Raw genomic sequence first — 23,237 nt, forward strand, 5'->3', positions numbered from 1 at the left:
TCATTAATTGTCCACCTCCTCTGTCATTAACTGATCTCAAAAATGGCTCTAGTATTAATTGGGCTCACCACCTGAATTCCCTGTCTTTTACTTGGGGAAATGAGAAATTGGCAAGTACCTCACTCTGTGTGCTAAACAAACCTATATGATGCCAAAAAGCAGGAAAGATATAGAAACAATTCAGAGGCATTTAATAGGCTGCTAGGTGCTCACAACGGTTCTAAATACCTTATGTGGATTATCTTAGTTAATCCTCCAATGCTCTTGTGAGGGGTCGTCATCACCATCACCACCATCACCATCACCACCATCATCACCACCATCATCACCATCATCACCATCATTATCACCATCATCATGCCCACTTTGTAAACAAAGAAGACAGAGCACAGAGAGGTTGGTATCTTGCCTAAAGTCAGTTAGCAAGTACATAAAGTGAGTAATGTTCAATACACAGCTTGATGAATATATATATATATATATCCAGGTGAATAGATAAAGATCTAGAACATTCCCAGCTCCCAGAAAATTCCCCTAATTTTTTTCCCAGCCAATACCTCCCTTAAAGGTACCTACAGTTTCTAACTTTCTACCATGATTAACTTTGCCTGATCTTGAACATCCTATAAATGGAGCAGTACATACTCTTCAAAGCTCACGTTTTAACCAATTCACTCTGGCCCAATGAGTAGGGAAGGTAGATTTGATGGTTGGTGATACCTGTCATCAAACCATGGTTTGGAAAGAATGGGGCTCATTTTTAAAATCTGAGCCACTGACCAGTTCCCGACCAGGTACTGCATGCAGACACAAGCAGAGCTATCTGTGGCACCTAAATTGAATTGTTGGCATCGATTTGTGCCACCCTGTCACAAAATGAAACTGAGAAAAGTAAATTTAGATGTCTCTCTGAAGCCTTTAATACCCAAGAAAGCCAGAGAGTTCGTGCAGGTTGAAGACAGAGTCACTTGCATACCAAGCTACAGGGAACAAAAGGCACGAAAATTGAACAAAATCCTTCCATCCGGATTCTCCATAAGCTGCACCGTTTACAAAGATCAAAGAGGAACATAAATGAAATATACACCCTCACGTTCCTAGAGCCCTTCCTTCCTTAGGAGAGCAATGCAGTGACTCAGGCAGCCTTCCCCGGCAGAAAAGAGGTGCGTATCTCAGCCAACTTTGAAGTATCCAGATGTTTACTGTGTCCTCTGTAGCCTCCCCATTGACCGGTGGCCTCCTCTCCCCAAGCTTTACTAATAAGTGTTCAGTTAAGGTGCTGAGGTTAAATCTCTTGACTGTTTAGGAGCTCCCTTAAAAACCCAGCAGAACAAGCTAGGAGGGGCTAGAAACAGCTGACACAAACGTGCAGCCAGCCCAGAAGGTAAGTGCCACCTTGTGCCAATGGTAAACAGCTGAGTGGGGGTTGACTCTCCAGGGTAAATAGTATGGGCCTCAGCAGCCTGCACTGATCGCAGAGAATGGATGCCCAGGCATCTTGTTTCTCATGTTGATTCCTTTTCAGATGCTCATTTCAACCAGCCCTATTCTTTCCCAGCTATAGGAGTCGACAGAAGTGAGTAATCTCATGGCCACCCATACTTTCCCCTATTGATGGGGGTCCACTGTCCTGTCTTTAGACTTTCTTTGGGACGCTCATGTCTCCTCCTTCTGACAATGAAGAAGACAAAGGGTGATGATTTCATTGGTTGCCTTTTCCTATTTTTTATCCAAAGCTGCTTCTTAGCCATTTGGAAAACTTACGTAGCTTCTTTGAGCAGCAGTTTCCAACTTTCTATTGGATGCGTGATGTCATAACGGGGGTAATACACAGTTTACGGAGTACTCATGTACCAGGCACTATTCCAAGCGCTGTACGTATATAAGTGTCTTAATCCTCCCAACAACACTTTCTAACATCATCATCTTCGTTTTGTACATGAGGAAACTGAGGCACGCAGCACTTCAGTGTCCAAAGTCAGCACATAGACAGTATCTGTTCTGAGCTTCAAACGCAGATACCCTAAACCAGAGTCTGCAGCTTAAGTAAGGGTTACAGTATTCTGATTTGTAGGGTTGCCATGAGAATTTAAACTAAGAATATATGTACTGTAAATGCTGTTCAATCTATAGCACTTATTATTAATATCAATTGTTATGATCACTATCTGGAAACACAGCGTTCTTGCCAAGATTCAACCTACTACATAGCACATAACAGTGAATGTCTCTAATAAGGGGATATTAATTTCATGTATTTTCATGTCCCGTTTTTATAAACTGGAAAAGCTGAAAATTTCAGGGAGTTTCTGATAGTAATACCTACATTTCATTGCACACATACTATATGCCAGGCTGATAATCTACACATCCGTTTATTTATTCTCCATCACTTAACGCTACGATATATGCACTATTACAGCTCAGTTTTAAAGGCAAACAAATTGAGGTTCAGCAAGACTGGCTACCTTTTTAAGCTCACACAGCTAGCGACTCGAGCTTCAAACCCAAATTCATCTGATTCCACAGGCCAGGCTCTGACTTCTGATGTTATGAGACTTTTTTTGGCTTTTTGCCTCGGGAATTTGAATGCAAAAGATTCAATTTAGTATGAACCTGGTTTCTGCTTCACAGGCCAGAACTATTAAGGAAGATTCTCTTTGATTTTCTGTATCAAAAGAAATATAAAGGATGTCTTCTGTACAGTTCCCAGAAAGTTTCTCCACGGCCATATTTCTCTAAAATGGCCATTACAATTAGCGCACGACATCTGCGTGTGGCAGATAGCCAGATTCGCCTGTGTTCTGACAGAAAGTACTGAGATGATTCTTCATGGCCACGTCACACAGAGTGATGTAAAGCAGGACATGTCAGGCAGGTACAGGACACCACCGCGGTGGGCTGGTCACGAAGGCCTGGGTCACTTTCCTATAACTGCTGAGTCAGAACCGGCCCTTTTGGAGGACTCAGCAAACCTCTCTCACCACCCTTTCCCCCACCCTAGCATGGGGGAAACCAACCCGACAAACACATAAGTAGGCAGATAAACAAAGAAAGAAATTGTGCAGTGTCATAAGAGGACTGTGACACTTTCGTGCTCTGTGGAATGGAGACATCGGCAGCCTCTCGGGTCCTGAACTGGCAATTCCATACAGTTTGAGTGCCGACTTGATTGTTTGCAAGATAACAGCAAGATTGTCAGTGACAGGGTAATTTACTGAAGATTGCGTGTCAGACTCCATGCGAGGGGCTTGCTGGCATAAAGATGCGATTCTCATGACTGACAGGCCATGGGGAGACAGGAGTGCCAATTTAAAGTATCGTCTGGAAGTGTTCAGCTGCCGCAGCCCATAATCACGCAACATGATGAGGTCATTATAGGCATCGCGTATGCTCACGCTTAATAACGGATAGGACCCCAAATGTGCCATCTCTGGAACAGGTAGATGTGAATACGTAGGAGGAAATCATTTGTATGCTTATTTTTTTCTCTTTTTTCTGGCGTTTGCCATCTGCTGTTGCTGATGTGTTTATAGGACATCTCCTGCCAGACAGGCCCTTGAATCAAAAGCCCAGAATCAACAAAACAGTGGGGAAATTTTAGGTCCACACTTTTGAAACACTCACAAGGCCAGAACAAGTGGCAGACTAGAGGGAGGGAAATGTTCAGTGCTTAATAGGAAAACTGTCTTAACTTATTATTTGAGCCCGCTGAGGTCCTCAAGCTGGTGATATGGAGTGGGTGGTAAATGGGTTGGGGAAGGGAGGGGCATATTTCCAGCTTCGGGAGGAAAGGCCACGAGAGATGGATGAGACTCCTAACGGGAAGAGGCCGGCAGCCTTAAAGAAATCTAGAGCGCTAATTACAGTGGGTTTCTGCTCACCTGAGATGTTCCTGCAGCCGCTGAATGAAGCACTGCCAACATTTCTCAGCGGGACATTTTTAAATTCCACGCAAGCATTCGTGCTAGATTCCGTCTGCCTAGTGAAGGCTATCCTTGGCAGGCGATGTTAAAGGCAGAATACTATGTTTTCTTTTCTTTTTCTTATTCTGCCGAGGGACCTGGGACCCACCGGCCAATCAGAACGTGGACCTGGAACCATGCTTCAGCACCATCCTGCTGCTGATAAAATTCTACTGAGCCATTTCTCAGATCTGAGATTTGCTGCGCTCTTGGGGGTACCCAGTTGAGCCGACATACCAGGCAGAGGTGTTTGGAGCCTCGACTCGGAAAGTCTAAATTTAAAGCATGTGTGCCTGCTCACCCTCCTGCGTCTGCATTTCTAGGAAATTTTGTAAAGCTAAATGTGTTATGAGGTGCACAAGCAACATTTGCCCATGTGGAAAATGAGAGGCTAGTTTTAGTAATTTAAAGGCAGGCAAAACACGCAACCTCCTAATTTGTTTGTTTGCTAAAAAAGAAAGTAACGCATTAAAATAATTGTACATTAATTGCTAAATTACAGTGGAACTTTGGTGAAATTACATATTTCAATTTCATTAGCAGACCCAAACGAGAAGTGGAATGCCAAAAAATTACACTGTAGTAAATTTAAAGCACACAGCCAGGCCTCTGATTCAGCATTCCACTACAAGTGTTTGTCAAGTCGCAGCCCAGGGTTTGAGTGCCTGTTTCTATAATGCTAATTATGGCTCAAAAATGCCTTGCTATCAAATCCAGGAGGTACAAGCTAGTTAGTCTCCAAACTTCTCCACCGTGCGTTCAGTCAATTCCCAGCAGAGTGAATAAGGGTTGGCTAACTAATCCATTCTAATGGGGAGGTCCAAGGAGCATACACTGCCCTAAGTATGCCCATCCTCAGCCCTAACAGACAGGTGAGGAATGGGGAACAGTCATTTAGTCATTCAACAAACATGTATTGAGTACCCAAATCTGTGGTTGGCCCTAAGTGAGGCATGGATATAGAAGCAATTAAGACACTGTGCTGCTCTTCAAAGAGCTCATTTTCCAAACAGGAAGAAATCATACAGAGATAATTAATTCTAAAACAAGGAAGTTGGCATTAACAACTGTTTCTCAAATTTATGATGCATTACAATTACCTGAAAATCATGTTTAAAATGCGGATTCCAGGACCTGCTCCCGGAGGCGCTGGCTGAGAAGGTCTGGGCTAGGCCCTTGATTCTCACAGGATTTTGATGCAGACCTATTGTCTGAGAATCTCTGATTCAGGGATACACCGAACAGGAATACCTTACCTAGCCAGGGGTATCATCAGGAATGCTTCCTGGAGGAGGAGGCCACACCAGCCTGGATGTGAAAGGATAAGTCATATCTGTTTCCCCCACTCTATTGTCAGCTCCTTATGGACAGACACCATCGTTCTTTGTTCTTTGTTCCCTGTTTTATTTCCAAAACATGGATGGCATTCAAACATTTGTTGAATTGTAGATGAGCAAGTAGGAATCAGCCCAGGAAAGGGATGGAAGGTCAGGAATCTAGGGAAGTAAAGTACGATGTTCAAAGTCCTGCAGATATACGGCCAAGTAGCACCAGAAGCACGTGGGTGGACTCATGGCTGAATTTCAGGGTGCTCAAGCCAAAGCCATGTCTCCACATTTCCCGGAAAATGTAAAACTCGCCACACCTGGTTCTCCCACTGGTCAGCAGTACCCTCCCTGCATCAGAGGGAGCGGGGATGGAATGCTTTCCTCCATTACAGAGCGAGTTGAGGGATCCCATGCATTTTGACTACTTGTGCACCCCTTAGCACAGGCCACGGAGAACTGGCTACCAGTAAGTTTTTGGGCTGTGCTGTTTAGAAGCAAAGTGTTTGTTTTCACTTCCAACCATTCAGATAATAGTTGCTCATAATAGCAAAAGTAGAAATTCCAGAAAAGAAAAATACAGGAAGAGAAACCCTAATCTACTACTCGGAATAACCATTTTGTCAACATTTTAAATGAGTTGCTTTCAGCCTTTTATTTTCTAGGCGTATCTGTTGGAATTGCACTAGGATCGTTGTGTGCAACCTGCCAAGTTGGGCCCTGGGGAAGGGTCGATGGTGCACAGGACAAAGGCGTTAGCCTCTCTGCGCGGCTGCGTGCCACAACACCTGCTGACCCTGCCTCTGCCTCTGTCCTTCCAGACGGCCTGGTGGATTGCCTGGACCCGGACTGCTGCCTGCAGTCGGCCTGTCAGAACAGCCTGCTCTGCCGGGGGTCTCGGGATCCCCTGGACATCATTCAGCAGGGCCAGACGGACTTGCCCGCAGTGAAGTCTTTCTACGACCGCATCAAGCTCTTGGCAGGCAAAGACAGCACCCACATCATTCCTGGAGACAACCCCTTCAACAGCAGGTGGGTGCTCTCCGTCTGTGCAGGCCACTGAAGCCACGGGTGCCCTTCCTCTCAAAGCAGCAGGAAGTGTTCCTGGGTTTTCCAGGGGCCCTGCTGGCCTGGAAACTACGCCCAGGGGGTAGGTCCCAGCTCACGTTCCTCTCTGTGGCTCAAGGTGCAGAGCAGAGTCCTGGTCTCTCTGTGGAATTTGGTCACCTCGAACCCAGAACCTGCTGGAGAGACCTGTTGCCTGCCTGGTTTTTAGATCATTTTTACGCTGTATTATTTTTGACATTATTGTTATTATTTTAACACCTCTTCTATTTCAGCCATGACACCCCTCTTCTATTTCAGCCATATGACCCCCTAGCTATGTCATATTAGGCAAGTTAAATAGCCTCATAAATTTAATTTTCGTGATGGGTAAAATTAGAGTAATATGTGTAGAATGTACAACATGCAGTAATATCATTATTTTAATACAAGAACCCCTCAAAAAAATAAAAGAAACCATAGATCTCGAACCGAAAAAATATTTCTTCTACTTGTTAAATCCTAGTTCTGGGACACGGATTCTGTGGGTATGTTTTATTTTAATTATGAATATAATTCCTATTGCCAGAGACTCATGACCAGCCCTTGTCCTAGGTCATAAGCGTTTAGGTTTGGTTTGCATACAGTTTGCTTGTATGGTGAATGCATCTTTCCAAGGCCCGTGCTCTGCTTCAATCAGCTTCCTGATAACATTTCAATCTTTCTGCCCTAGATCAGTCATTTCCTGATATTCCCCTTTTCATACGCTTTCTCCACCTGTTCCTTAAAACTTCGTCTCATCCTTCCCTCCAGTGATTACCACTTCCCTGAGACACCTTGAGCCAAGACGCAGGAGAGCGGGCAGGGCCTCCAGAATATTTGGTGGACTGTACTAGCCCTGAGATCTGTGCAAAAGAAACTTGCTTTCGAGAAAGCTTCTCTGAAATTTGGAAGGTAGCAGTCAATAGCACCACCCAAATGAGCCCACACTCTAGCATGTTAGGGATACATAATTCAGAAACACAAAATGGTACTCTAAGACATAGGTTGAAGTTCACCACGCATGTGAATTGCAGTGCATGATTGTCTGACAAATAATGAAGGACAAAGCGAGAGTGAAAAAAAAAGAACGTAATCCAAGACTTCTAAGAAGGCATTTCCTCTAGATAATGGCATACAAAAATAACTAAAATGCCTTGACTCCACCACTATAATTTATAGAGCAGCTCTCACTATCTAGATAATGTGATAATTGTTACACATCAATAATCATAAATAGAAATGAACTGATAGCATGTCTTAGCTGAATCTTTTCTGCAAATTGACTGCCTCGAAATGATAGGAAACCAGAAGCAATGAAGAGTTAGAAAACTAGGGGATAGAAATCATAGGGAGCCCAGCTCCTTTTATTTCTATGGAGCTCTGCACAGTCTCATGCTTCAAGAATGATTTAAAAGAAATATCAGGTGTATAAGAAAGAAGAGGGGAACCCCCACCATGGATGTCCTCTCAATTTTGTTTTCTCATCACAAGCACTTTGTACCTTGTGGTCATCCACACACATCATTGATTTTAAAATCGTGTCTGGGAAGACCTCAAAGAAGTCTTAGTCTGAGCCAAGATAAGGAAAGGAAATTGAACAAAAGAATTATTTGCATAAATTAGTTTTCCACTTTCAAAAAGACTCTTAGCATTGTGGTTGGAACCAGCTAAAAATGGGATTCATTTGTTAGGCATCCAGTAGCAGACAATTAGAGCTGTCAGTGAAACAGTCTAAACCCTCCTGAGATCATCCAAGGGTTGAACAGTTGGGGGTATTGCTAATCAAAACAGGGGCTTGGAGAAAGCATCCCTCCAGTAGGGGAGTCACCTGGGATTGCAGAATTAAGTGCATTCCAAAAATCGAGCAGGTTTGGACAGGATTCTGGCAAAGAACAGGTCAGCTTGATTACCTAGTCCAGAAATTGGGAGCGTGTCCAGGAACTGGGAAGCTTGGGAACCTCTCTGCCTTCGCCACATTGGCCAGGGGCTTGAAGGCAAACAATACAGCTGCAGAACTGCCTGGTAAGGCTGGGGGCTCGGTGCAAAAAATGGCACTTCTCATAAGCCCATTTCCCCAGGAAGGCGAGAGACTTCAGGTGAGATGAGGCAGATGCGTTCTCCCTCCATGGATTTTGAGTGGAATATTGTGTCATCTCTGTTGCTTTATGAGATTTCCCAGAAGTGCCTCATCGGATATGGGCATTCCTGGAAAAATTCTATTTGCTGTGATCTGGAGAGAGGGGAGCTTTCTTTGACAGTGGAAAGAACGTTGAGTGGGATTTCAGCCACCTCCCCTGCTGTCAAGATAACAGGAACGTGATGTAAGAGAAATATATAATTACATGGAATCCAGAATCCAAGATAGTTCTACCAGAAATACATATATATATATTCTCCAATATTCTGTTGTCCGCAAGCTGTCATGGATTGTGAGAAATTTGGCTCTTAAGGGCAGTCAAAAGCAATGCATGTAAATGTCCCAGCCTCATAACCACCCTCTGTGTGCTCCCCTCCACTCCCTCTGACACCCCAGCCTGGAGAGAAGGAGAACTTTGCCTTCCTCCAAAGCCAAGAAAGGAAATGAGTAGCCAGATGGGAAGCTCTCACCCAAGTATAATACTCTCTGTGCCAGACGAAGGCACAAACACAAGTGATGAGGGGCAACCTGACACTGGGCCAAGCAAACGTCACTCAAGGTCTAGAAATGCAGTGAGGCCAAGGGGAGAGGGAACCTGCACACGGGACCTCAGTGCCCAGCCAAATGACTGGAGATGTGCCCCTGGGTTTCACCCGGCATGTCACCAGTTCTGCTCGTCAAGAGAAGCAAACCCTGAGACATCCCTGCTGCATGAGATACGATCATGTGAGCCAGAAGTTAATGTGGGGTCTTCTCCTTGCCTTAGCGATAGATGAGGATGGGGGTGGGCAGTGGCAATGGGAAAGGGGTACTCCATACCCTTGTGTCCTTGTTCTCTTGTGTGTGGCTCTAAGACCCCTTTCCTTTTCTCTCAGCTTGGTTTCTCTCATCCGAGGCCAAGTAGTAACTACAGATGGGACTCCCCTGGTTGGTGTGAACGTGTCTTTTGTCAAGTACCCAAAATACGGCTACACCATCACTCGCCAAGATGGCACGTAAGTAGATTTGTGGGACTCTACCTACTCAGGACTTGGGGTACACAAGGTGCTATGGTGCTATTGGCCTGAAACCACGTGGCTTCCCCTTGTGGACTGGACTGCCCATTCGGCCAGACCTCTAGTGAAGATTCCCCCAGAGATAGTTTTTGCTTTCTGTTATGGTATAAAAAACAAAAATAAATAGAACAGCCCATCTCTCCAAGGCTGTCGGCAGCCACTGTCCTCTTTTTTCCATGTCAGGTAAATGCTTTTCTCTGCCTGTGTTGGGGGTGAGGGCAGGGGAGGGGGTTGGATTCTAGAAAGAAGAGAAAGCAGCTCTTGGAAACTCACTCCTATTTTAAATCAAAGGCAGTGCAGGGTGACAGGGCGCCACATGACATAGTGTCCTGTGGTGAACCCCTTCTGCTTTCATCTGTGGCTTTAGGAGTTGTGCTGTTTTTGCTCCTGTTTTGAGGAGGTGGGATGTAATCAGAGAAGTCTAATTAAATGCATTTAGCCATCACCCTGCTGTGTGAAGGAGGCAACCTTTCCCTATTATCTTCTGATTGGAAACACGCACCCGCATAGCACCCACCAAGATGAAAGCTCTGTCATTTCCTTAATCCATTGAGCATGGAGTTGAAATTTAAAGAAAAAGATAAGAAGAAGAAAAGAAATCCATGGGAAGAGGAAAACACTCACCCACCTTGGGCTGAAAACAAAACACAACTATTACATTCTATTCCAAATGAAAGAAGAAACTGTTGCTGTAAATTGGATGCAATACTTTTTCTAGAAAACTAGAGTCCGGAAAATCATAGATGTTGTCATGTAGATAAGACCCGTGATTCTTGCCTTTCCCAGGTGAAGTGTCTGGCCTTCGTCTTTAATGTCCTAAGGTAGCCTTGCAGGTAATTTCAAAAATGACAGCCCGCAGTAGCCCTATCCTCACGTTCCCACCTGTGCAACCCAGAGAAGACATCTGATGTGTCACTTCACAGTGTCAGTATTCACTAAGTTGCTGACGCCTCACTGATACCTTTCTGTGGCCAAATCTAATTATTTTAACGCGCAAGGACTGTGTGCTCTACAGAGCTACTTTGATCCTTCTCCGTTCTTAGAATCCAGTGTTCTTACCCTCCAAAGTCCCCTGACAACACAATGAGTCCTTGGCCTATGTCTGTCCCTACCTTGTGCTGCCCCGTCCCTCTCAGCTGTGTTTTGACTAGTTGTGGCCCAAGTCCACATCCCGGGTCATCTGTCCCACCTCCTGGACTGGTGATTATTCAGCTTGTTCAGGTTGCAAAGCCATGAAGTAACAGGATATGTTTGGGAATGCTCCAAGGAACCCACAATCTGTTGTGTGCTGGTGGGTGTGTGCAACAGGCATCGGTGATTTGATTCTCTTGTGCCAGCCAGGAACAATCTCACTTCAGAATGTTGGATTATCTTCGGTCTCTGATACAAAACCATCCCTAGCAGCGTGCATGCCCCAAATGAATAGATAAACAAATTAATGTAACAAATACACTGTTGTCCTGTGTACATTCTGATATTCATCGTAATGTACTCCCCTACTCTGTGTTCGTTCATTTTATGTCCATTAAAAAACACCAAGGATGTTACCAAGATTGGGTGAAGCCAGTGGGTCTGCATATTTTCACTGAGTTTTCACTGTGATTCAGGCACTCTCTTTGCTGCTGGGGATTCTGGAATGAGCAAGACGACACCTCTGCCTTCAAAGTATTGAGATCCTGGTGGAGGAGGAAAGCTTAAAACTGAGAGACTTCTCTCCATGAACCTCCTTTGGTTCCGTTAATTGGAAAGAAGTACCTTTATTTTACTTTACTAGTAATACACCTCCAAACAGCTCTTGAGAAAAAAACAGGACTATAGTTTAAAAATGATTGTCAAAAAGATCAGATACAGAGCAAAATGGGTGAAGGTAGTCAAAAGGTACAAACTTCCAGTTATGAGAGAAATAAGTCCTGGGACATAATGTGCAGCAGTGACTATAATTAATAATGCCATATTGTGTATTTGAAAGTTGTGAGGAGAGTAGATCTTTAATGTTTTTATCACAAGAAAAAAAAATTCTATAACTCTGTGTGGTGATGAAAGCTGGACTTACTGTCCTGCTCATTTCGCAATATGTACAAATATCAAATCATGTTGTATACCTAAAACTAATATAATGTTGCATGTCAATTGTATCTCAAAAAAAAAAAAAAGTTAAGAGTCTATGAAACAAAAAGCAAACAAAAAAATCAAAAGCAGCAAAGGCTGATGTGTCCTAGCATGGTATCATTATAACTCCACTTTTTATTAAGCCTAGCACGATGCTAAGTGCTTTGCACAAGGAGGGAGAAACCTGTTCTGTAAAGGGCCAGAGAGGAAACATTTTAGGCTTTGCATGCCATATGGTTTGTGTTACAACTATTCAGCTCTGCCATTGCAGCACAGAAACAGCTGGGGAGGATAAGTAAACGAATGGGCATGGCTATATTCCAGTAAAACTTTTTTTAACCAAAACAGATGATGGACCAGATTTAGCTGCTGGGCCTAGTTTGCAGAGCAGGCTCTGCACTCATCAAGATATTGCATCCCCTCCGCCACACTGTGAAGGCGCTGTAATTATTCCCATTCCGTAGATGAAGAAACTTGGGCTTGGAGAGGGTTAACGACTTGCCCACAGCCACACAACTAGTAAGTGGCAGAGTTTGGGTGCCAGCCAGCCCGTCTGCCTCCAAAGACCACGCTGTTCTACACGCTCTTCCCCTCCCTCTGCCCCCAGGTGCAGAGGTCAGAGCACCTGCCTTGTCTGAAGGTGAGTTCACCCCTCTCAATGAGCCCACTCACCTCCTTTCCAGGTTCGACCTGATCGCCAATGGGGGTGCCTCCTTGACCTTGCACTTTGAGCGAGCTCCATTCATGAGCCAGGAGCGCACTGTGTGGCTGCCATGGAATAGCTTTTACGCCATGGACACCCTGGTGATGAAGACCGAGGAGAACTCCATCCCCAGCTGTGACCTCAGTGGCTTCATCCGACCAGATCCAATCATCATCTCCTCTCCGTTGTCTACCTTCTTCAGTGCTTCCCCCGCGCAGAATCCCATCGTGCCTGAGACCCAGGTAGGAATGGCGGGTACCAGGGTAGGTACTCGCAATACTGCCTGGACCAAACCTAGCCGGCCAACTGCCTCCCACCACAGCTCTCCCGGGGGGACCTGAAAACAGTATGAGGAGGCGGGACAAAAAGTAGGGACACAATAGAATTTATAGTCACTGAGGAGAAAACCGAATCTCTCCTAGATATTGTAGATGTTCCCACGTAGTCGTTCAAGACTTTGGCAGTCACCAGAGCTTTTAATCAAATAAAAACAATATACATATGTGCAACCCACCTGCAAATGGCTTTTTATTCCTGTTAGTCACCGAGATGCGTGATAAGAGGCGCTTTAATGATCTACATCAGTGCTACAGCAGAGGGCATATTACATTCTGGCCTCCCTGTTGCTTTATGCCAATTGTCAGTGGAAGTTGCAGGTTCATATAATTACAGCCTCTCGTGGCCTCCTTGCATGCAGCTAGCAATAAAGCCTGCTGTTCTTATTTACATCTTTTGCCAACAGTGTGGTTTTTAAAAAGAAACACAACAGTGACCAAGAATAATTATTAATCCAAAAATCATAACCTCAGCCCCTTCGCTCCATGATGTAGGATACAGTTTGGGTTGCTTTCCCGCCCCCCCACCCCCCACCCCTCAGACTTGGGAAGTGGTTCTTGCACCCCATGGAAGGCATGATGCTTCGGTGACAGTGGCAGCAGCAGGCAGCCTGGGGTGGTGAGGAGCCCCCCAGCCAGGGAGCATTTGATGCAGCGTGTCTACCGTGTGTTTCCTCTCCAGGTTCTCCATGAAGAAATTGAGCTCCCTGGTTCCAATGTGAAACTTCGCTACCTGAGCTCCAGGACCGCAGGCTACAAGTCGCTGCTGAAGATCACCATGACCCAGTCCACGGTGCCCTTGAACCTCATCAAGGTTCATCTGATGGTCGCTGTGGAAGGGCACCTTTTCCAGAAATCATTCCAGGCCTCTTCCAACCTGGCCTACACCTTCATCTGGGACAAGACAGACGCATACGGCCAAAGGGTGTATGGACTCTCTGATGCCGTTGGTATGTTTCCGTTTCAGTCCCTTATTGATGCTTGGATTTAGTCATGCATTCATTTGGCCAATATCTGTTGAGTTCCCACCATGTGCCAAGTACTAGTCTAGTAGATAGAAATCCAGTGGTCAAAGAGATAGACAAGTGTCCACTTCCATGGACCTTCTATTCTAGTGGGGGATCGAGGTAATAAACACACACTGGACAAGAAAATATGAAGCAGTGATAAGTACTAATACAAAAATAAAAATAAGTGGTATACACTTCCAGGGGAGCGGGGGGGACAAGCAAGTAATGGTGAAGTTGTTCAGGGAAGGCTCCCCAGTGGGTGACATTTAAGCAGAGACTTGGATGACAAGCCACGTGAAAATTAGGAAAAGAGCATCCTTTCCCTGGCAAAAAGGAAAGAAGAGTGAGCTATGTTTGAAGGACAAAGAGAAGGCCAGTGTGGCTGGAATATAGTGGACAAAGAGAATATTCGAGATAGGGGAGAGGGGTGGGCAGGGTCTAGGTCCTGTTCTAATGTGAGCACAGGCAAATGATGCAGAAAGCACCGTGATAATCAGAAAATGGGGCTGGGTGAGATCTGAAAAACACATGCTATGCTTCAGGCTTTGCCTTGGTGGGAAGCACATGACCCCCCACTTATGAGAGACCTCCATAAGAAAAGTGTCCTACTGTTATCTGTCTTTAAAGAGCTGTGAGCTGTAGATTAATATCAACCTACCCAGTATATTTTTCCTACTTGTGGAAAGCTGTCTGGGGTTAATTAAAACCCAGATTCCTGTATTTTTTTTTTTTTTTAACCAATAGACTCGTGATTTTCAAGAACTGTAATAAGTTACCAAAATAAGAAACCTGCAAACTCAGAAATTTTCACTGTAATTGGCAGGCAGTGTTTATCAGACACTCTTTGTACAGAACAGTGTGATAAATCCTTTGTCTTGGGTAAACTCAACCCTATCAAGTAAAGTTGATAAGCCCCATTGTGCAGTTGGAACAGGAGGGACAGGGCAAGTAATTGGCATGAAGTCACCCACCTAGTACATTACACATGCTCAGGAAATGGCCCTAGTGGTCTGCTTCATCAGCAGTTGGAGCTGTAACTTAATAAAGTCAGTAATAAGTTTTTGGAGTAGCTAGTACGTTTAATATAAACAGTGGCTAATCAAAAACGATCATACAACCTTTAGTCAATATCAAAATGATAGCCAGCATCAAAAAATAGACTGAATAATACAATGCACCCCATGGACTCCAGCTTCTACCATTATCCACTCACGATGAATCTTGTTTACTCTATCCCCTCCTCCACTCCCCTACCTCCCGTAACTTTCTGAAGCAAGTTGCACACATTGCATCCTGTCATCCATAATATTTCCATATGTGTCTCTAAAAAAACACTTTAAAAGCCTCGCAACAATATCATTATCACAAAAAAAAAACACACAATAATTCCCTAATGTCATCAAATGCCCATTATTGTTCAATAATTTGGTTGTCTTGTGAATATCATAAAATATTATTACTTTGTTTGAATCGGGAGCCTGAGAAGATCTACCTTTTGCAATTGGTTGATTTAAATTTTTTAATCTGTGGTTTTTTCCCCTTCCATCTCTAGCTCTCTTTTTTCTGTTTTATGATTTATTTGTTGAAGAAAATGTGTTGTTTGCCTGTAGAATTTCACAAAATCCGGTTTGTTACTGATTGCACACCTGTGGCTGTTTCATATTCCTCAGTTCTGCATCTCCGGTAAATTCATAGTTGGATCATGAGGCTTTCTCGGGTTCAGACTTGATTTTTATTTTTATTTTTTTAACCTATACACACTTTTTAAACTGAGGTGAAATTGACACAACATTGTATTAGTTTCAGGTGTACAACATAATGATTTGATATTTCTATATTTGGAAATGATTAACGCAGTTAAGTCTAGTTAACATCTGTCGCCATCCATAGTTACAAAAATTGTTTTCCTTTGATGAGAACTTTTAAGATTTATTCTCTTTGCAACTTTCAAGTATGTAACAGAGTATTTTTAACTACAGTTGACGTGCTGTAAGTTACATCCCTGGGTATCGTTTGTTTTATAACTGGAAGTTTATACCTTTTGACTCCCTTTACCCATTATATTCACCACCACCACCCCCACCTCTGGCAACCACCAATCTGTTCTCTGTGTCTGTGAGCTTGTTTTGTTTTGTTGTTTGGTTTGGTTTAAGATTCTACATATAAGTGAAAGCATACAGTACTTGCCTTTCTTTGTCTGACTTATTTCAATTCGTATAATGCCCTCAAGGTCCATCCATGTTGTTGCAAATGGCAATATTTTGTATTTTTTATGGCCGAGTAATATTCCATTCTATGTATTTACCACATCTTTATTCATTCATCCACTGGCGGACAATTACATTTTTTCCCTATCTTGGCTATTATAAAGCTGCAATGAATAGGAGGGTGTATGTATGTTTTTGAGTTAGTGTTTTTGTTTTCTTCAGATAGACACCCAGAAGTGGAATTTCCGGGTCATATGGGAGTTCATTTTTAATTTGGGGGGAACCTCCATACTGTTTTCCATAAAAAAGCTGCACCAATTTTCATTCCCAGAATACACAAGGGTTCCCTTTTCTCCACATCCTTTGCAACACTTGCTATTTCTTATCTTTTTGAGAATAGCCATTCTAATAGGTATGAGGCGATATTTCATTGTTGTTTTTATTTGCATTTCCCTGAGGATTAGTGATGTTGAGCAGCCTTTCATGTACCTTTTGGCCATCTGTAAGTCTTCTTTGGGGAAATGTCTATTCAGATCCTCTGCCCATTTTTAATTGGATTTGGGGGGGGGGGTGCTATTGAATTGTGTGAGTTTTTATATATTTTGGATATTAACCCCTTATCAGATACATGATTGTCAATATGTTCTCCTGTTCAGTAGATGGCTTTTTCATTTTGTTAATGGTTTCTTTTGCTGTGCAGCAGCTTTTTATTAATAGTTAGATGTAGTCCTACTTGTTAATATTTTTTCTTTTGTTGCCCTTGCTTTCAGTCAAAACCAAAAATTCATCACCAAGATCAACGTCAAGGAGCTTACCACCTGCTTTCTTCTGAGAGTTTTATGATTTCAGGTCTACATTCTCGTCTTTAATCCATTTTTAGTTAATTTTTGTGTGTGGTGTCAGACAGTTGTCCAGTCCAATTGTTTTGCATGTGGCTCTCCAGTTTTCCCAACACCATTTATTAAAGAGACTGTCCTTTCCCCAATGTATATTCTTGGCTCCTTTGTCTCAAATTAATGGACCATATAGGCATGGGTTAATTTCTGGGCTCTTTATTCCATTCCATTGATCTGCATGTCTGTTTTTCTGCCAGTACCATGCTGTCTTGATTACTATAGCTTTATATTCTACTATAGTTAGAAATCAGGGCGTGTGATGCCTCCAGCTTTGTTTTTCTTGCTCAATATTGCTTTGGCTATTCATGGTCTTTTGTGGTCCCATACAAATTTTAGGATTGTATGTTCTATTTCTGTGAAAAATGCCATTGGTATTTTGATAGGGATTATACTGAATCTGTAGATTGGGTAATATGAGCATTTTAACAATATTCTTTTAATTCGTGAGCTTGGAATATCTTTCCATTTATGTCTTCAAATTCTTTCATCATTGTCTTACAATGTTGAGCCTACAGGTCTTTCACCTCCTTGGTTAAATTTATTCCTAGGTGTTTTATTCTTTGATTTTTTTTTTTTTTTTAAGCAGGACAGCTTGATAGGTGGTGCTGCCTTCTTCTACCAGGAGACACCTCATGTCAGCTTGTCTATCCTTAGTGGTTTTAGCAGCCATTGATGTGCATTGGCTAGATTCATTAGGTCATTAGGGATTGCAAAATGATATTTTAATTCTGTCGTTGCTTCTTTATTTATTAGCTAGAATACTTTTATATAGAGTTAACATTCTCATTAACCAGTTGGTTATTTGAAGTACAGTTCAAATAAGAAAGAAAGGATAAAAGCTTAATTCTTTCCCTTTGTTTACTAGGTTTCAATATAATAAGGCATTTTTTTAACATCCTCTAATGGTGGCAAATTAATGTGTTGTTGTTTTTTTTAATACCATTGTGAACTCATAGAATGAAATGTCTCGAATATGTTTCAATCCATTGAAGTTACCTTTCCTAATGGTCAAATCGTCCCTTCTTTGGTCAGTGGAAGCCTCTTCAAGCTGACTCCCAAATTTTTTTTGACGCAACCTCAGTAGATTTTTATTCCTTCCTTTCTATCTGGTGTGATAAAATGCCCTGGCCTCATCTTATGCATTTCTTGCTCTGACCATTTCTTCAAGAAGCCCTGAGTCTTTTTAATGAGAAATAATATTTCAAGACCACAAGCCAGGCACTAGCAATTCTTTGTTACTGGGTCAATCCCTGTGTCTGGGAATGTTCAGAGGACAAGCTAGGAAATATATGGTTTTTCTAAAAAAGACAAAATGTATCTTCCATTCATATCGGCACTCCTGTATCTCAGGATTTAAAAGAAGCAGTGGAGAATCCCCAAAGGTGACACATGAAGTTAAGAATTTAATGTAGTAGGAACAGCAATAATAACAATGCCTCCTATTTCTAAAGCAGCGTTCTAATTAAAAAGGCATGGCATTTTGTCTCATCTGTCCTTACCACAACTCTCTGAGAAATTAAGGCTTCACTCGCTCCGTTTTACAGATGGGAAGGTGAAGTCATGAGGCAATGTGAGCTGGAGCAGAGTTAGGACTAAAGTCTTTCATCTCCTGCCTCTCTCTCCCATATCCATATGGCAAATACAGGATTCGTACAGGTTAGGGATTCTGTTCCCCACTGACTTGCCGTGTAATTGGCAGGCTGTGTCCCTCTACCTACTTCACCTAGGACTCTCTGGAATCCTGAGTGAACATGCAAAGTGCCTTAACTTATATGATCTGTGGCCTCCAGGATCTCCGTATAAATGAGCCACTCAGCTTCCATAGGCCTTTCTCCTAGTGAGTGAAAATGAATAACACAAAATGTCATAAATACAGGCCATGAACAGCAGGCTGAGAGAAACACTGTCCTGTCCATCTCTGAAGGAGAGCTGTATTGGTTTTTAAATGATTCATCTCCTCCCTCCATATCACTAGGGTCATTTCTGAAAGCCAGCTGTTCTTTGGAAAGGTCTTACCATCCCCCCAGAGTACCACTGTGTAAAGTTTCAAGGTCAAGTTTAGCATGAAATTTGAATTTAATATTGTGTGAAATCACAAGAAAAGCAATCAGCCCACCTTCTTGAGTGAGTTTTTGGAACGGGATCTGTAGTACCACAAACACACATTTCTCGTCCCTACTGGAGAGCTCTGGGATATTCAAGTCAACTCTCTGGTCTCCCGCCCGCCCTGCCCCACCCCCTTTTATCTTTCAGTGTCTGTCGGGTTTGAATATGAGACCTGCCCCAGTCTAATCCTGTGGGAGAAAAGGACAGCCGTCCTTCAGGGATTTGAGCTGGACCCTTCCAACCTCGGTGGCTGGTCGCTGGACAAACATCACATCCTCAATGTTAAAAGCGGTATGTGAGCACATTCCTTTTCCAAATACAGCCCAGTCTCTCCTCCGGAACCTCCTCTCCAACTTTGGTATTTATGTGGTAGCCCTTCCCCTTCCCGCAGCCATTTTTCATCAGATACCCAAAGTACTCATAGGTTTTCCCACCTTCCTCTTTTAAATGTCAAAGAATGTTGGGCTGGTTTTCCCAGACCGTCCACCTCCCTGTACTTCACAATTCTTCTTCTATTATCTCTACAAACGTTATCTTACCCAGTACCATAGCCTTGGGGTTTACCTATTTCCACCACTGCTCTCTCAGCATCATGAGGAAATTGGGGAGTTCCCCACAGTCAAGGTTTCCTATTGTTTCTCTTCTCCTTGTCACTTCTCCTCACCCTCCATAGACTGACAGAAGTGTCCCCCCAAAGGGCTGCAGTAACCACCCTCATTTACTGCCTCCCCCAGGAATCCTACACAAGGGCACTGGGGAGAACCAGTTCCTGACCCAGCAGCCTGCCATCATCACCAGCATCATGGGCAATGGCCGCCGCCGGAGTATTTCCTGTCCCAGTTGCAATGGTCTTGCCGAAGGCAACAAGCTGCTGGCCCCAGTAGCTCTGGCTGTTGGAATTGATGGAAGCCTCTTCGTCGGTGACTTCAATTACATTCGGCGCATCTTTCCCTCGCGAAACGTGACCAGCATCTTGGAGTTACGGTAAGGAGCCACAGAGGAAACATTTTCTGGTTTTTTTCTGTTTGTTTTTTTGCTCTATTGTTCCCAGTGCTGCAAGGCTTCCCTGGGTAAATGGTGACTACATGTGGGGTTCTCCAGAGAATATGTATTTCATGTGATGGGCTGAGGTTTGAAACCTAGGCCTAGAATCAAATAAGGAGTTGGGGAAATGCTTTGTTTCTCTATAAAACATCACACACGTGTTTGATACAATTGTCAACACCTGACTTGCAAACAAGGGTGAATGCTTTCAGTCGTGGTGCTTGGGGTGGGACTTGGGTGGCTGTGTTTTGGAAAAGCTCCACGTGTGAATCTAATACATACCAGAGCGTGAAAGAACTACTACTTTATGCTGTTGGTCCATTTCTGTGGTTTCTAAAGTGGCACATTTTTAAAAATACAGATTCCTGGAACCCATCCCCACAGGCATTGATTCAGTAAGCCCAGAGAAAGGCCAGGGTGTCTTTTATCTTTGACAATCACCATAGAAGATGCTGATGCTCATCAAAGTTTGAGAACCACTAATGTTCCTTTATCAATTCAAACGTTGGTATTGAGCCACCTCTATGTGTTAGCGCTCTGTGAATTCTCTGGGTCTTTGCACATTCACTAGGATGTCACCTAGAATTACTTCAGAGGCCGCACTAGGTACCTTCTCCCCACCCCTGGTAAATTCCTCCTGGCTAGTGCTTGCTACTAAGTCTGAAGTCCAGACTCCCCCATGCTGGACAAAGTTTCTCGGAAACTTTCTTCACAGAAAAGTTGATTCCATGCCCTCAAACCTGGAGAGGTATCTGAAGTAGAGGGAGAAATGAAGTCTATAACTAAGGGAGAAAATTTATTCAACAAATATGTAGTGAATACATAGTGTGTTGGGGAACTGCTGTGTGGGGGTGGGGAAAGTGGGAACAAGCAAAGCCCTAGTTGTTGTGTTTGTGGTCTGACAGGAAACTTCAAATCATGTGGACAAATAAAAAAAATAATGGTTTCAAGTAGCATTGAACACTTTAAGGAAAATCTAACAGGGTAAGAAATAGGGATTATGGGGGGGGCGGGGCAGGAAGCTAAAGTGGTCAGAGAAACTTCTCATACTAGGTGACATTTACGATGGGTTCTGAATGATGGGGTCAGCCATGTGAAGATCTGGGGAAACGTATTCCAGGCAGAGAGAAGCTGTGCTAAAGCCGTAATAGAAGCAAATAACCTAACTCATTTGAGGGATTGAGAGAAGTCCAATATAGCTGGAGGGTGGTGAGCTCAGGGCAGAGTGTGTCAAAGGAGGTCATTAGAGAGGTAAGTAGGGGACGGATGCTTCGGGGTCTTACTGACCAGGTTGACAAATGCAATGGACAGCCATTGCAGTTTGAGGTAGAAGTGGGGTGGAGTTGATATGATGTGATTTGCATTTTTAAAAGATGGTTCTAGCTACTGTGTGGAGAATGGACTGTAGGGATGCAGAGTGGGAAGAGAAAACCCACAGGGAGGCTGTAACAGGGGTCCAGGATTTGGGTGATGATGACGTGGGCTAGGGCGACAGCAATGGAGAGAGGAGCTTTTCCTCTGGGGACATATTTTCGAGATAAATCTGACAGAAATTGCTGATGGATCAAATGTAAGGAAAGGGGACAGGGGTGGAGAGAGAGAAGAAACGAGGGTGAAGCCTCGGATTTTGACCTAAGCAACTGAGTGGATGGTGGTGCCTCCTGAAGCAGCCTCAGCTGCCAGGGGAAGGGCTTAGATGAAGTAGCAGGTTGCCCTTCTTTTTTGTGTCTTTGAGACCCGTTCTGGGAGTAACATCAGTGATCCCGCCATCAGGAAGTGCTGTTCAGTATTCTTGGGGCGGATACTGTGCCAGGCCCTAGGAGAGGTGAAAAGAAAGTAGGAAACCCCAGCTCTACCTCAAGAAGGTTGCAACCTCAGTGATCCAGGGGACATTGACCGAGTATGACGGTGAGCCATGCCGGTTCTGGGCTCTGAGTGTCCAGACTGGGATGAAAGCCAGGCTCAAAGTACACCCATTCGAGGGTGAGAGCTGGGTTCCTGGGCACGTGAAAGCACTTCAAGCTGAGTGTTCTAGAAGAGCCAACAACCAACCATCATGGAAACACAGATTGGGGAGGCCATGGGGTGGGGCAAGAGGGTATAATAACCAAAAGATGAACAGTGAGAGGGAGAAAGGGGCAAGATAGATAATCCTCAAGCTGCCAAAATGACAGTCAGACAAACTGCTTTTCCTAGAGCCCCCCAAGTAGGTCCCCTTTCCAAGACGTTTGTTTCCTTTTTATCCCAGGAGAGTCATCGTCTTCTCAGGCATCCCGTGGCCAGTGGGAGCCATGGGAGGAGGCAGGAATGGGGTAGAGTTAGCATCGTGCTTTCCCATGAGGGTTGCCCTTTTTAATCTGACGTTTGTAACCCTCCACAGCTGGCCCTTACTTCTTTGTCACTGCTCTTCCTGCTCCGAGCCCAATCTGTACTTGCCGGTGGCATTCCCATCTCCCAACCTTGACTCATGCTGCCCGCTCTCCTTAAAATACCTTCGCTACCTAATGTCTGTCATCATGTCCATCTTTAAGACTCAATGTGAAGGCCCCTTTTCCTTGAAGCCCAATCTTCCTAGCAGAAATAATTCTCATCCTCTCCTGGCTCACATAACTCATCTTCCTCAAAAGCTGACCGTATTTACTGCCTGGTTTGTCAATCATGTCTGTGTGAGGACCCTCATGTGTTTATTTCTGGGGAGCAGGCACCTTTGGCATCTTTGCCCCTTGATGCCTGGAGCAGGGTCTGGTCCATACCAGGAGTTCAAGACACATTGCTTGAGTTAAAGGAGACACAGACCAGTGTCCTCCCTTCCATTGAAATTTGCCCTTGGTTCCCTGTCTCTTAAGTTGCAGAGGCCACACCCACTCAATGGTGACATTGAGATAGCTGGAGGGAGTGTACCTACCAATTTGCTCGACAGCCATGTGTTGGTTTTTTATTCCTTTTTATCTGCCTTTGGACTTGTTCTTGCTTTCATCAGCCAGGTATCCAGAGACGATTAAAAGTTAAGCTTTTACAAGAACACTGGTTTGATTCTTCTTTTCTTCCCACTACACACCTGAAAACAAAGGGCTGTCAATCCCCAGCTCTTCAAAACAGTAACCAGCAAAGGGAGAGAGGAAGGGGGAAGAGACCTGTCTTGCTTATGTCTTTTCTCCATTGTGAGTTGGCAGCTGCATGATTCATTTTCGGGAGTCGGTGCCCATCCCTATCTCTCTTACCCACCTCAGAGTTGAGCCTCTGAATCAGAATTGTATTT

The 23,237-nt window shown here is 43.9% G+C and overlaps 1 protein-coding gene across 11 annotated transcripts in view; it reads left to right on the forward strand.

Moving 5' to 3' along the window:
• The window catches only part of TENM2 (teneurin transmembrane protein 2), a 1,556,107-nt gene that overhangs the window by 1,478,456 nt on the left and 54,414 nt on the right, over positions 1-23,237 (forward strand). For all 11 annotated transcript variants that reach the window (XM_019740878.2, XM_019740872.2, XM_019740888.2 and 8 more), the window contains 6 exons: positions 6,112-6,322; positions 9,389-9,508; positions 12,361-12,622; positions 13,398-13,665; positions 19,082-19,225; positions 19,669-19,918. In XM_019740878.2, coding sequence (XP_019596437.2) covers positions 6,112-6,322; positions 9,389-9,508; positions 12,361-12,622; positions 13,398-13,665; positions 19,082-19,225; positions 19,669-19,918 — 1,255 coding nt within the window. The remainder of the gene's footprint in view (positions 1-6,111; positions 6,323-9,388; positions 9,509-12,360; positions 12,623-13,397; positions 13,666-19,081; positions 19,226-19,668; positions 19,919-23,237) is intronic.

The sequence above is a fragment of the Rhinolophus sinicus genome, linkage group LG10 (genome assembly GCF_036562045.2).
Source record: "Rhinolophus sinicus isolate RSC01 linkage group LG10, ASM3656204v1, whole genome shotgun sequence".
Classification (NCBI taxonomy): domain Eukaryota; kingdom Metazoa; phylum Chordata; class Mammalia; order Chiroptera; family Rhinolophidae; genus Rhinolophus; species Rhinolophus sinicus.